This window comes from Mus pahari, chromosome 7, assembly GCF_900095145.1.
Source record: "Mus pahari chromosome 7, PAHARI_EIJ_v1.1, whole genome shotgun sequence".
NCBI classification, from domain to species: domain Eukaryota; kingdom Metazoa; phylum Chordata; class Mammalia; order Rodentia; family Muridae; genus Mus; species Mus pahari.
Window position 1 is genome coordinate 86,439,013 of NC_034596.1, and position 11,109 is coordinate 86,450,121.

The 11,109-nt window shown below is 43.4% G+C and overlaps 1 protein-coding gene across 2 annotated transcripts in view; it reads left to right on the top strand.

Annotated features, from left to right (window-relative positions):
- The first annotated feature begins 3,845 nt into the window (after nt 1-3,845).
- Nucleotides 3,846-11,109, top strand: part of Tshr (thyroid stimulating hormone receptor) — a 114,719-nt gene continuing 107,455 nt past the window's right edge. Inside the window, exon 1 of one of the 2 annotated variants that reach the window (XM_021202086.1) lies at nt 3,846-4,101. In XM_021202086.1, coding sequence (XP_021057745.1) covers nt 3,932-4,101 — 170 coding nt within the window. In that variant the 5' untranslated portion in view covers nt 3,846-3,931. The remainder of the gene's footprint in view (nt 4,102-11,109) is intronic. The other variant, XM_021202085.1, reaches the window with a different exon arrangement.

The following is an 11,109-nucleotide window of genomic DNA, read 5'->3' on the forward strand; positions in this document are numbered from 1 at the left end:
TTGTCTCTCTATGTTCTTGTCATGTAAGCTCTTCCTAAGGCCATGGATTCTTTGACCACCCCTGAGTGGTCAACACAGCAACAACATTCCTCACCCAAAGCAAGGCAGAGACCTCCTTGCTGGAGGAACAGTAAGTCTAGGCCCCTCCTGTTTTATAGGACTACCTCTGCCAGGGAGGAAAAGGAATCTTCCAGAGCCCTCGTGGACTTTTCCATTTCCTGTAAATCAGCATCTCTAGCCATTCATAGGGCCTTGTAGTTTTTATCTTGAAGAATTAGGGCTGAGGCTCAGACACTAGTAGTTCCAACCAAACCTATGCCTAGGAGAGACCCCAGTAGCACAGCAAAAATGGTTACTCTCGTTATCTGATTGGATAAGGTTGCCAGTCGGTTGAAGACATCTTCCCCTGAGTAATAAGCCTAGGGATGAGTTGTACCAGGCCATAAATGCATGGTATGAATCCCAAAGTACAAGCGCACCAAGTATCCTCTGGGGGCAGCACGTCCCCCACCATGATAGGGGCTACCTGTGGTTGTTTAAAGTCATGCTGGTTCGGGTTCTTCTTCCTGTCCATCTGCTTTCCATCTCGGCCAGCCTCCTCCTCTCTCCCCTGAGGCACTGTCTCTCCAACTCTTCGTTCCTCCTCCCTTTTCCCTGTCCAATCGCAAACCTCCTGCTGCACTAATATTTTAATGTAATTGGACAGGGAAAAATCCTACCACAGTAGTCTCTGGGTCTACTGCCAGATTCTGAAGGGGAGCCTCTAAGAGGCTGCCAGGTGACCCATGAATTTATCCAAGGTAAGCCACGTGACGCAGGGAAAGCATGAAAGCCCCAGAGATTATCTAAAGAGACTTTTTGAAGCCTATAGGACCTATACCGGCTTTGACCCAGAAGCTCAAGAAATCCATCAGCCGTGAACATGGCTTTTGTTAACCCAGCTGCTCCTGACGTCCATTGGAAACTTCAGGGCCTGGATGACCGCAGGTCCGTAACTGACTGAATTAGTTGCTATAGTTGAAAAGGTTTTCAACAACTGAGGGTCCCCTGAGCCTTTGCAGCTTGTCATGAAGACAGCCAGGCTCAGTCCTCCCTCTCACTTGAAAATAAAAAAGTCTCAATATTTTGTTTTTTCAGACAACTTCAGCCAGCATACTGTAAGCGCAACTCTTGGAATCCTAAAAGAGAAGCAGTACAATAAAGGGACATAAAAGACATATGGCTGAAACTTTCCAATTTTGACAAAAATCATAAGCACACACATGATGGTTAGCGTTCGTTATCAACAAAATCTATAATCATCTGGAGAAACTGCCTCTGGCCATGCCCGTGTGAGATTATCTTGAATAGTTTAACTGAGGTGGGAAGACCCAACCCCCAAATGATGCATCTACAACATGACCCGCATACCTAAAGCCTAGAGGGCACTGTGAGAGAGGGAGGTGGAAAGATTGTAAGCGTCAGAGAGCCAGGGTGTCTGCTGAGTCATAGCTGTATATGACAGAGAAGCTGCACCCAGGAAACCTCAGAGATATGGTCACCTAAACAAGACCTGCACAATGGCAATCCCAGTTGGCAAGCTAGTGTTGATGAACTAGAATATGGAAACTCATAGATTCAACAGTGAATCCATGAACCGAAAATATACTGCTTTGAGAATTACAATGAAATTAACAAACATCTAACTATGCCAATAAGAAAAACAGAATGAAGACACAAAAATGGCAATATTGGGTATGAATGGGTCGACATTAGAACAAATTATACATGTTTGTATATACGTATAGAGAGAATACTGTAAAAAAAAAAATAACTTTATGGCAATGGAGTCAGGAATAGATAACAAATCCTTTATAACATAGAAGCTACCCAAGCTGCCTCAAAGAGAATAAAAGAAACTGAGTGACATAACATTTATCTTTAGAAGTTCAGTTTGTAGTGAAAAACTCAGTGCTCAAATGTTTTTAATGTGATTTTACCAGATAAGTGCAATTCTATACAAACCCTAATAGAAATGTAGAAAGGAGAAGATATCTCTCAATTCACTCTGTGATAAAAGAATCAATTACTGAGAATAAAATATACAAAAGATAAAGAGGAACAGGCCACTTTGCCTTAGGCACATCTACACAAAACCCTCAAATAGAATTTCAGTAAAGAAATGTATTGCTGCAAGAATACATTCAGAAAAGTCGAAGGGTGTTTATCTCTGGATTTAAGATGGGCTTAACATTCAAAGTGCAAGCACTATAACTCTCCACATTTATAAGTTGCCATGGGTCCAGCAGAGGGAAGACTGGGAACAATCTCATTTTTCCAGGAAAATCTCTGGGTGTCTGTAGTCATCCTCCTTCTCGAGACTTCGGACCTGTGGAGCCTCATGGAGCCTATGGAGCCAAATACTCTGATCCTCCTGCCTCTGCCTCCCACCGCTGGGGTTACAGAAGTGTCCCACCACACCAAGTTTACACTTTGCTAGGTTTGGAACCTTGAACATGCTAGGCAAGCACTCTACCACCCGAGCTTTATCCCCCCCCCGCATTACTTCCACTGAAAATACCACATAATGTCATGCATAGGAATGATCACACATAAGTACATAATGCTGTGAATTTAGTTCCTCGTGCTTGTCAGTCATGTTCTAGATTTGTACATGTTATGTAAACTAGAGCTTGATTCATTTTCTATGAAATATTGTTTTTGCATTCACAGTCTTCTTGAAGGACACGTGGGGTTGTTTACACTATTAATAAAGTTTCTATAAACAATGGGATGTGTGTATCTTAAAAGTACAGTTCAAAAAATCTTAATATTTACCTGCCCTTAACCTCCATCCTGTATTTTTAGAGCCTTCTCTCTTCATGTTTCTTCTATTTCCCACCACCACACCTTTCCCTCCTTCTCTGGAGTTAGCTGTAAAAGAAACCATGTAGCGTGTGAGGCATTAAAATTCCTTTTGCTCCTAGAGGAATTAGCAAGCAGTTATACTTTCAAGAAGAAAATCGACACAATCTAGTTTACATTTGTAACTAATATTCTTGGTGAGTGTGAGAAGAGCAATGTGGCACTTAAGGATTCTCTTCATTCTGGATTTCTGGAGAGGATGGACGAAATGAAAAGTGTCTAGACTTCTAAGCAGATTCTTAAAACCAGGCTGTTACCGTGCAGGCAAGGGAACCTGCGTGCGCAGTTCTCAGTTATCTACAGCAGATGGCCCCAGAGCCCAGCGCCTGACTTCACGGAGCTGCTGGGTTTGGGGAGACCAGCATCTCCAGACCGCGGATTTAGTGGCGCCTCCGAGGAGGCGCGCGGTGGACCGTGGCTGCTCCAGCTAGACAGCATGGAGGATCCGCCCGGAGTGTCTCGTCCCTCTTCAGCTGAACTCTAATCTGTCCCCAGTTGTGTTGACTGCTCCGTCGACTTTTAACCTGGAGAAGCCGAAGTTCCACGGGACACTAGAGTGTCCCACCACAGTCTCCTCCGTGGTGACATTAGATGGAGCCCATTTGGGTGGGTCCCTGGTCGGCACCGCTCTTAAAGGCTGCTCAGTCGGGAAATGTGGCTTCAGGAGTTCGGAGACCTGGAGAGACGAAGGCATGTCTAGACTTAAGAAAGAAATAATAGGTGGCAGGGAGGGGACAACACAGGGACCGAGGTTGGGTGTCTCGGAACAGAAGGAGCTGCGAGGTTGATTAAAGTGCCGCAAGCAGGCTTGTTTAGATGAAGAGTTGCCTAGGCAAGCTGAGCACTTGAGAGCCTCTCCTTCCCCCTCTCCAGCGTGCTCTCCAGCGATGAGGTCACAGCCCCTCGGAGCCCTCCTCCTCCCTCCCTTCCCCTCCTGCACCCGGGTCTCTTCCAGCGCCAGACGCAGGGCACTGAGAATGTGGCGACAGCGCGCAACGATGAAGTAGCCCAGAGGGTCCCTTGGAAAATGAGGCCAGGGTCCCTGCTGCTGCTTGCTCTGCTGCTCGCCCTGCCCCGGAGCCTTCGAGGCAGAGGGTGTGCGTCTCCACCCTGTGAGTGCCACCAGGAGGACGACTTCAGAGTCACCTGCAAGGAGCTCCACAGAATCCCCAGCCTGCCGCCCAGCACCCAGACTCTGTGAGTAGCCAAGGCCTAGACCCCCTCCAAGAGAAACCATGGTGTGTGGTGGGGTGTACACGGATGCATGGTCAGTCCCTGTACAAATTCAATCCTCCATGCTTGGGAAGGTCAGGTCAGCTACGCTGCTGACACGGGAGAACAGAACAAAACTTTGCTACAAGAAACGAATGAGAGTCGTGCTTTCTAAAGAGTTACTATTATTCTGTCTACATTGTACCAACTCCTAGTGCCCGTCGGATTTTAGTTTCACTTCAGGTAATAGGAAAAAACAACAACAACAACAACAACCCTTAAGAATTAAGTTTTAAAACTTATCTTAGAAAATACAATTGCTTCTCTCCCCCACTCCCCCTGTAAGTATCCCTAGGTGAGAAATTACCTTGGCCATTTGATTTATCAAATAATTGTTAAAAAGCTTAATCAGAGACGGCGTAATGGCTCTCGACTATAATCCTAGCAAAAGAGAAACAGAGGCAAGTGAATTTCAGTGAGTTCCAGGCCAGCTTGGTCAAAATAGTGAGTTCCAAGGTAGCCAGGGCTATGTAGATAGACTATGTCTTTAAGAAGTAATAAATAAATAAATAAATAAATAAATAAATAAATAAATAAATAAATACTGTAATCGGGAGCCCACTAGAAATGAACCCTTGGACTTGTCAGAACCAAGAAGGGTTTCAAAGGAAGTGGGAGGGTTCCCCTCCCATTCCATCTGATCTCCCCTTTATTCTGAACTAGCCTCCTGCATGTGTGTGTCCTAAAGGGGTTTAATTAGATTTCTTACAGGAGCATAAATGAGGGGGTTATAGGAGCCTGAGCACCTACCCGTGATAAAACCACATAAAGAAAATGTCTCTCCCTTCCAAGGAACCCATCAACCTCCCATCAATCCTCAGGTGTGTGTGGGGGGGGGGGGCTCCTGAGCCCTTACCCACTTCATGGCAGGATGCTGAAGGGTCCACTTGTATTCAGGTCATATGCAGGCAATCACAGCTTCTATTGGCTCACAGCCATGTCATGTCAAGACAGTGTTCTGCCATTTCCACCCCATCCTCATTTAGAGGTTTTGAAGAACCCTCTGGTTTATAACACAAAGTCTTGAGTTAGCCTCACTTTGCAGCATCCATCAGGATGCTAAACATCCTGGGATGACTGTTTTATATGTTGCTAACATGTTGAGGGTGTTTCTTCCTTAGCATGATCTACCTGTGCACTGGCTTCTATGGTCTTATGAATGGGAAGGAGAGACAGTTACGATGTAGCACTGGATCTTTTCCTTACTTGCCTCTCCAGAGAGGCACAGTGACCCTCATTATAGCAGAGGCTGTGATGGGGTTTGGGGGAGCTGCTATCCCTACTGCCCATTTGGAGCATTTAACCATCTTTGATATGCAGGAGAGTTCTCACTGGAGAATTACACTAGGAAACCTAGACAAAGCAAGAGAATGTAATTAAAGATTTGGGCACATAAGGCCAATGAGATAGCTTAGTGGGTAAAAAGAGCTTGCCCCACAGCACAGCAACTGGAGTTTGATCCCTGAAATCTCTATGGTGGAAAGAGAGAACTGGATCTCTGACCTCCACATGAGCACCATCGCACACCTCCCAATATGTAAATGAATAAAAATGCATGTCTTTGTGGGATTCTCTAAAAAAGTAAAGAGCAAAACAACAACAACAACAACATTTTGGCACATAATCATAGGTAATATTACCTCCAAACCAAGCACACTAAGCTGGACCATCGGTCTCGTCTGTTCAGAAGGTTGCCAGGTATTGCTCAGATTGCCATAGGCTGCATAAGAGGATGGCAGTCTGTGTTTGTATGCTGACTCACTTCGCCTTGTCCTTCAGCCCAGAGCATGATAGAGCAGGATGTCTGGCACTGTACTGTCAGTTTCATGGTGGCAGTAATGACCCCCTGAACCCACTGGCACATGCTACATTGTCTCAGGTCTTGAGCTTCAGGACAATAAAGTGTTTGTCTGCCATGTGGACGTGTGTTCTGAAATGCTGTTGAGACTTTTCAGGTTCGGGTTTTACCTGTTTGCATGCTGCAACTAGGGTTAAATTGGTGACTATCTCAGTGTTTTCTAAACCAAACAAGTGAGTTCCACCTTCAGGGTTTGGCGATAGCTTTCCATGTGTGCTTTTTGCCACTCGGTATGCTTCAATAGGTGCATTTCTGTAACTGAAATGAATTTATTTAGGAAAGCTCATGTTTCTGTTAGAGATGGAAGGCTGGACATGCTACATAATAGGTGGTGACCAGGAAACAAGACAGAACAGGTTTAAAACTAAGATGGCAGGGTGGAGCATGGTCTACAATCCTCCACCAAGGCTTCTTCTCTGGCTGTTTAGGGCTTTAGCTTTTTTACTTGCAGATACTGAAGTGACAGCAAATAGATTTCCACCCTGTCACTGCCTGCTAAGGTTTGACATTTAGTAAAACCATGCTCAAGATACTTTGAATATCCACGTCCTACAACTACTGGCTTCATTAGTACTTCCCAGCACTGGCTGTTCTTCCAAAGGACCCTGGTTCAATTCCGCATTGTGGCTCACAACTGTCTGATACAGTACTGTGGTGGTTTGAATAGATTTGGACTCATGTGTTTGAATGCTTAGCTCATAGGAGTGGCACTCTTTGGAGGAGGTGTGGCCTTATTGAAGGAAGTGTGTCACTGTGTAGGTGGGCTCTGAGGTCTCCTGTGCTCAGGCTTTGCCCAGTGTAGAGTCCAGTCTCCTCCTGGTTGGCTAAGGAGCTTAGTTTTCCTTCTGCTGCCTTTGGATCAAGATGTAGAACTCTTGGCTGCTCCCGCACTAAGTCTGCCTATACGATGCCATGCTTCCCACCACGGTGATAAGGGACTGAACTTCTAAAACTGTAAGCAAACTCCTAACTAAATGTTTTCCTTTATAAGAGTTGCCTTGGTCTTGGTGTCTCCTCACAGTAATAAAACCCTAACTAAGACAGAAACCCTCTGAGAATGGAAAAAGTAGACACTCAAGATATGGAGGCTCCTCAAAAAACAGCCAAAGCAAGTGGGATATTTCTTGGTCAACTCTGGTTTCTCTCTTTTTAATTTTTTTCTTTTTATTTTTTTTCCCACCACACAAACACACAAGTGTTATACGGTGCCATACAGTTTCCAGGAGTAATGTCCCAGAACCTGTATGTTACTATAACTCTATTTAATTATCCCAGAACTTGACTCAAAGAGGTGACTTGAATGTTTAGAATGTCAGACGCTGTGGGAGGACTGTGAAGTCGTTAAGAAGGCAGCAATAGAGTCACTTAACAGCCCAGTAGCATCACAGAGCAGGATTGCCGGCATCCTCCTCTGCCTTTGGCATGCATGTGGATGCACACTTGTGCTTCCACATACATGTGCACATACACCAGAAGCTGGATTCTCGGATGATGAGTGGCAGGCCTCACTGAAGTGGTCTGTTGTAGCTGGGTTCCTTTTTGTGTGCATGCAACTGCATGTGTAAATGCGCATGCGTGTTTGTGAGCACATGCAGGTACATGGGTGCATGTGCCTTTGCGTGTGCATGAGAAGCCAGGTATCGTGCCTGAATCCACAGTTATTAGTTATTTCCATCTCTGCTGGCTAGACTGAAGAGCAATTCTATTTTCTGAAATCACTTCTGACCAAGCAGTAAGCACAGAGAAAACTAATTTACAATGTTCATAATTCATCGTTAAATAAATTACTCTCCTGGGAATGTCATTGGACAATGTGCCATCAAGATCCTTTGTTTCCCTGTTAACTCCGAGAGAGTGCTTCTGGGACTCAATCTACTTGATGGCTGTTTTCTGATGGCACAGGTGTGCCATTCACACTTCAAATTCAAGCCTATCACTCAAGAAGTTCAGATGTGGCCTACGGGTTTTCCACACTGCTGGGAACCTGGCGTCGTGTGAAAGTTTATATGCACACAAATCAACAAATTTCTTACATTTCTCAAAGATATCCTTGACCTGCCACGAAGTTGAGAAGCTGCACATTGAAATAATCTGTTGGTTTTCTGGGGCAATAAGCATACATTTGGTGTCTACTCTGACTCCATCTATTTTATTATAAAGAACACAAAACACCTGTCTTAGAAATAAACCAAACTGCTGGACCTCAGATATGATGCTTTCCCCTTTATACACAACATGACCAGGGTTATTACTCTCCCCTCCTGTTCCTTAAAAGCACTTTCACACAGTTCACCAAAAGCCCTCGGCCTTTTAAGTCAATGGTGTAACAATATATTTTTGCACGTGTCTGGTGCACTGTAACACATACTAAATTCTTAACACTGAACTGGCAAGGTGGCTCTTAAGGTTAAGGTACTTGCCCGGCCAACCAGGTAGCCCAGGCTCCATCCCTGGATTCTGGAGTTTGGAATATACTGATTTCCACATATTCAAATGAGTCATGGCACTTGCATGTACACAGATGTACACCACACACACACACACACACACACACACACACACACACACACAGAGACAGAGACAGACAGACAGACAGACAGACAGACAGAGACAGAGACAGACAGAGAGAGGGACAGAGAGACAGAGTGTGTCTTAAATCAGTTAAATTAAGTATAACAAGATATCCTTAACAAGCATTTCTGTATTTATTGAAATAGCTCTTTCTAATTAGTCACTCTTTGACTTTCATTACTACTGTTTAAAAATAACAGAGAAAAATTTCTAAGAATTGGCCAATAGTCCCATTTGTTCAAAACTATAGGTTGGATTTTAAAGTGTGTCATTAAAGAACTGTCAGACTCAACTGTATGGACTCTGAAGAACTCCAGAACATTTAAAAACAAATTTCTTGTTAAGTTGTAAAGCAGGCTCTTGTGATTTTAAGGCACCCTGTGAATATTATTCTGGATTTTTTTCTAATACAGTCTTAAAGAAAATACTTTCCCATCAGAATACATCAGAAATTCAAATATTTCCTCATTAGCTCAAAACAAATATCCCACGTTGCTTTTGCACCTGAAAAACTAACTCTCTCTAGGGTCCAGCGTTCTCTTTAAGTAGATATGATCGCTCCAATTATATATAGTACATTAAGATTTGGGCTTAACTTTTTTCAGGCATTGGGTTAATTTTACCTGGGGCTGGAGAGATGGCTCAGCAGTTAAGAGCACTGACTGCTCTTCCAAAGGTTCTGAGTTCAAATCCCAGTCAACCACAAGGTGGCTCACAACCATCTGTAATATGGGACCCAATGCCCTCTTCTGGTGTGTCTGAAGACACATATTATTATTAATTATAATAATTAACATATTAATTATTATATAATAACAATTATTAAATTTTAAATAATAACCATTATTATTATTTAAAAGGTTAATTTTACCTACTTCAGGTGTTAGAAATACTCAACTCCTCGGAGAAGATTGAAACTGTCTTTTCTACACAGAGGTGCTGTCACTTTGTATTTTGTTACTTCAGTCATTTTATAAACTGAGGAACAAGAAGGCCAGTTTTGAAAAAAGTCTTTACAGATGGGATCTAAGCAATGGATAAACGGGATAAAGGAGGGGGACTTCTAAGAGGGAAACTGTAACGGATTAGGGAGGCAATCCTCTGAGAGGGTAACTGTAACAGACTCTAGCTGCTCTGCTCTCATCTCGACAGCCTTCTCAAATGCTTTTGGGTTTATGAACACAGTCTGTAGACTTGACAGGAAAACAAATCAAACAGAAATTCTATCTTTAAAATAAACAGGGCTTTTGTTTGTTTGATTGTTATTTTTAGAAACAGGGTTTCTCTCTGTAGCCCTTACTGTCCTAAAACACCTTCTTATGGACCAGGCTGGCCTCGAACTCAGAGAGATCAACCTGCCTTAAAGTTATGCGCCATCATGAAGGCCCTGATAAATAAACAGTATTTTATTGAAGCTGATTTCTTCCCTTTCTTCATCCCCCCACCTCCTCTTTCCCTCCCTCCCTCCCTCCCTCTTGTTTCTTCAGTAAATATTTATGTTAATACTAGCCTGACATCAGTGATACATACTAAATGACCTCCTTGACCTTACATTAAAACAGGAAAACAGCTCAAATGGTCAGGGTAAGGCAGAGTAAAATACAAAAAAGTGGCAGGTGGAGGAAAGTGCACAGCAGAGGAGGAATCTAAAGATGGGGAGAGGCCCTAGAAAGCCTGGAAGTTGACTTCAGATCATCAGAATCAATGTCTGCTATCCTATCCTTGGTTTGTAAGTGGCCATTTTATTTCTTGGAATTGCAGGTGGTAGAAAGCTGAGCTCATTGGCCTTATTTCTTATTATAAAGGAACTGAGTCAGTCACAAAAGCAAAACCTTCACCTTCATGACCTAATTACGACCTAAAGCCTTCACTTCCTCAAAAGGTCACACTGGAGACTCCGGTTTCAACCCAGCGAATTTATTGAAGGGGCTCAGGTATTCAACCCAGATCGTAAGGGCCTCATTGAAAAAGTGACACAAATGAAGTCCTGAATGAATTAAATGGGGGAAAGAGTGAGCTAGGCTCATATCTAGGGGGAATAAAATCATGAAGGAATGCAAAGATTCCCCTAGTGAGAGTTGCAATGGAGAAAAAAATGAGAAACTTGAGAGACCCACTGAGAAACACAAGAAGCAACATGGCTGGAGTCAAGGGAGAAAGAGGAACCAGATCCTGGGGGACACATCATGCTGAGCTCTGTAGGTCGTGATGCATAACCTATAGAGTATTACACATAAAAACACATCCATGCATACATACTTATTTTTTGAGTGATGCCTATTTATTTTGATAAACCACCTCCATTCCTCAAAAAAATTTGCAAGATCTGACTTACATTTTGTTAGGACTTCCCAGACTGATGAGCTTCTCAGTCAAGTAAGAAATTGCAACGGCTTGCACCAGTTGAAAAGCAGGGAGGGGAAGAAGAAGAAGAAGAAGAAGAAGAAGAAGAAGAAGAAGAAGAAGAAGAAGAAGAAGAAGAAGAAGAAGAAGAAGAAGAAGAA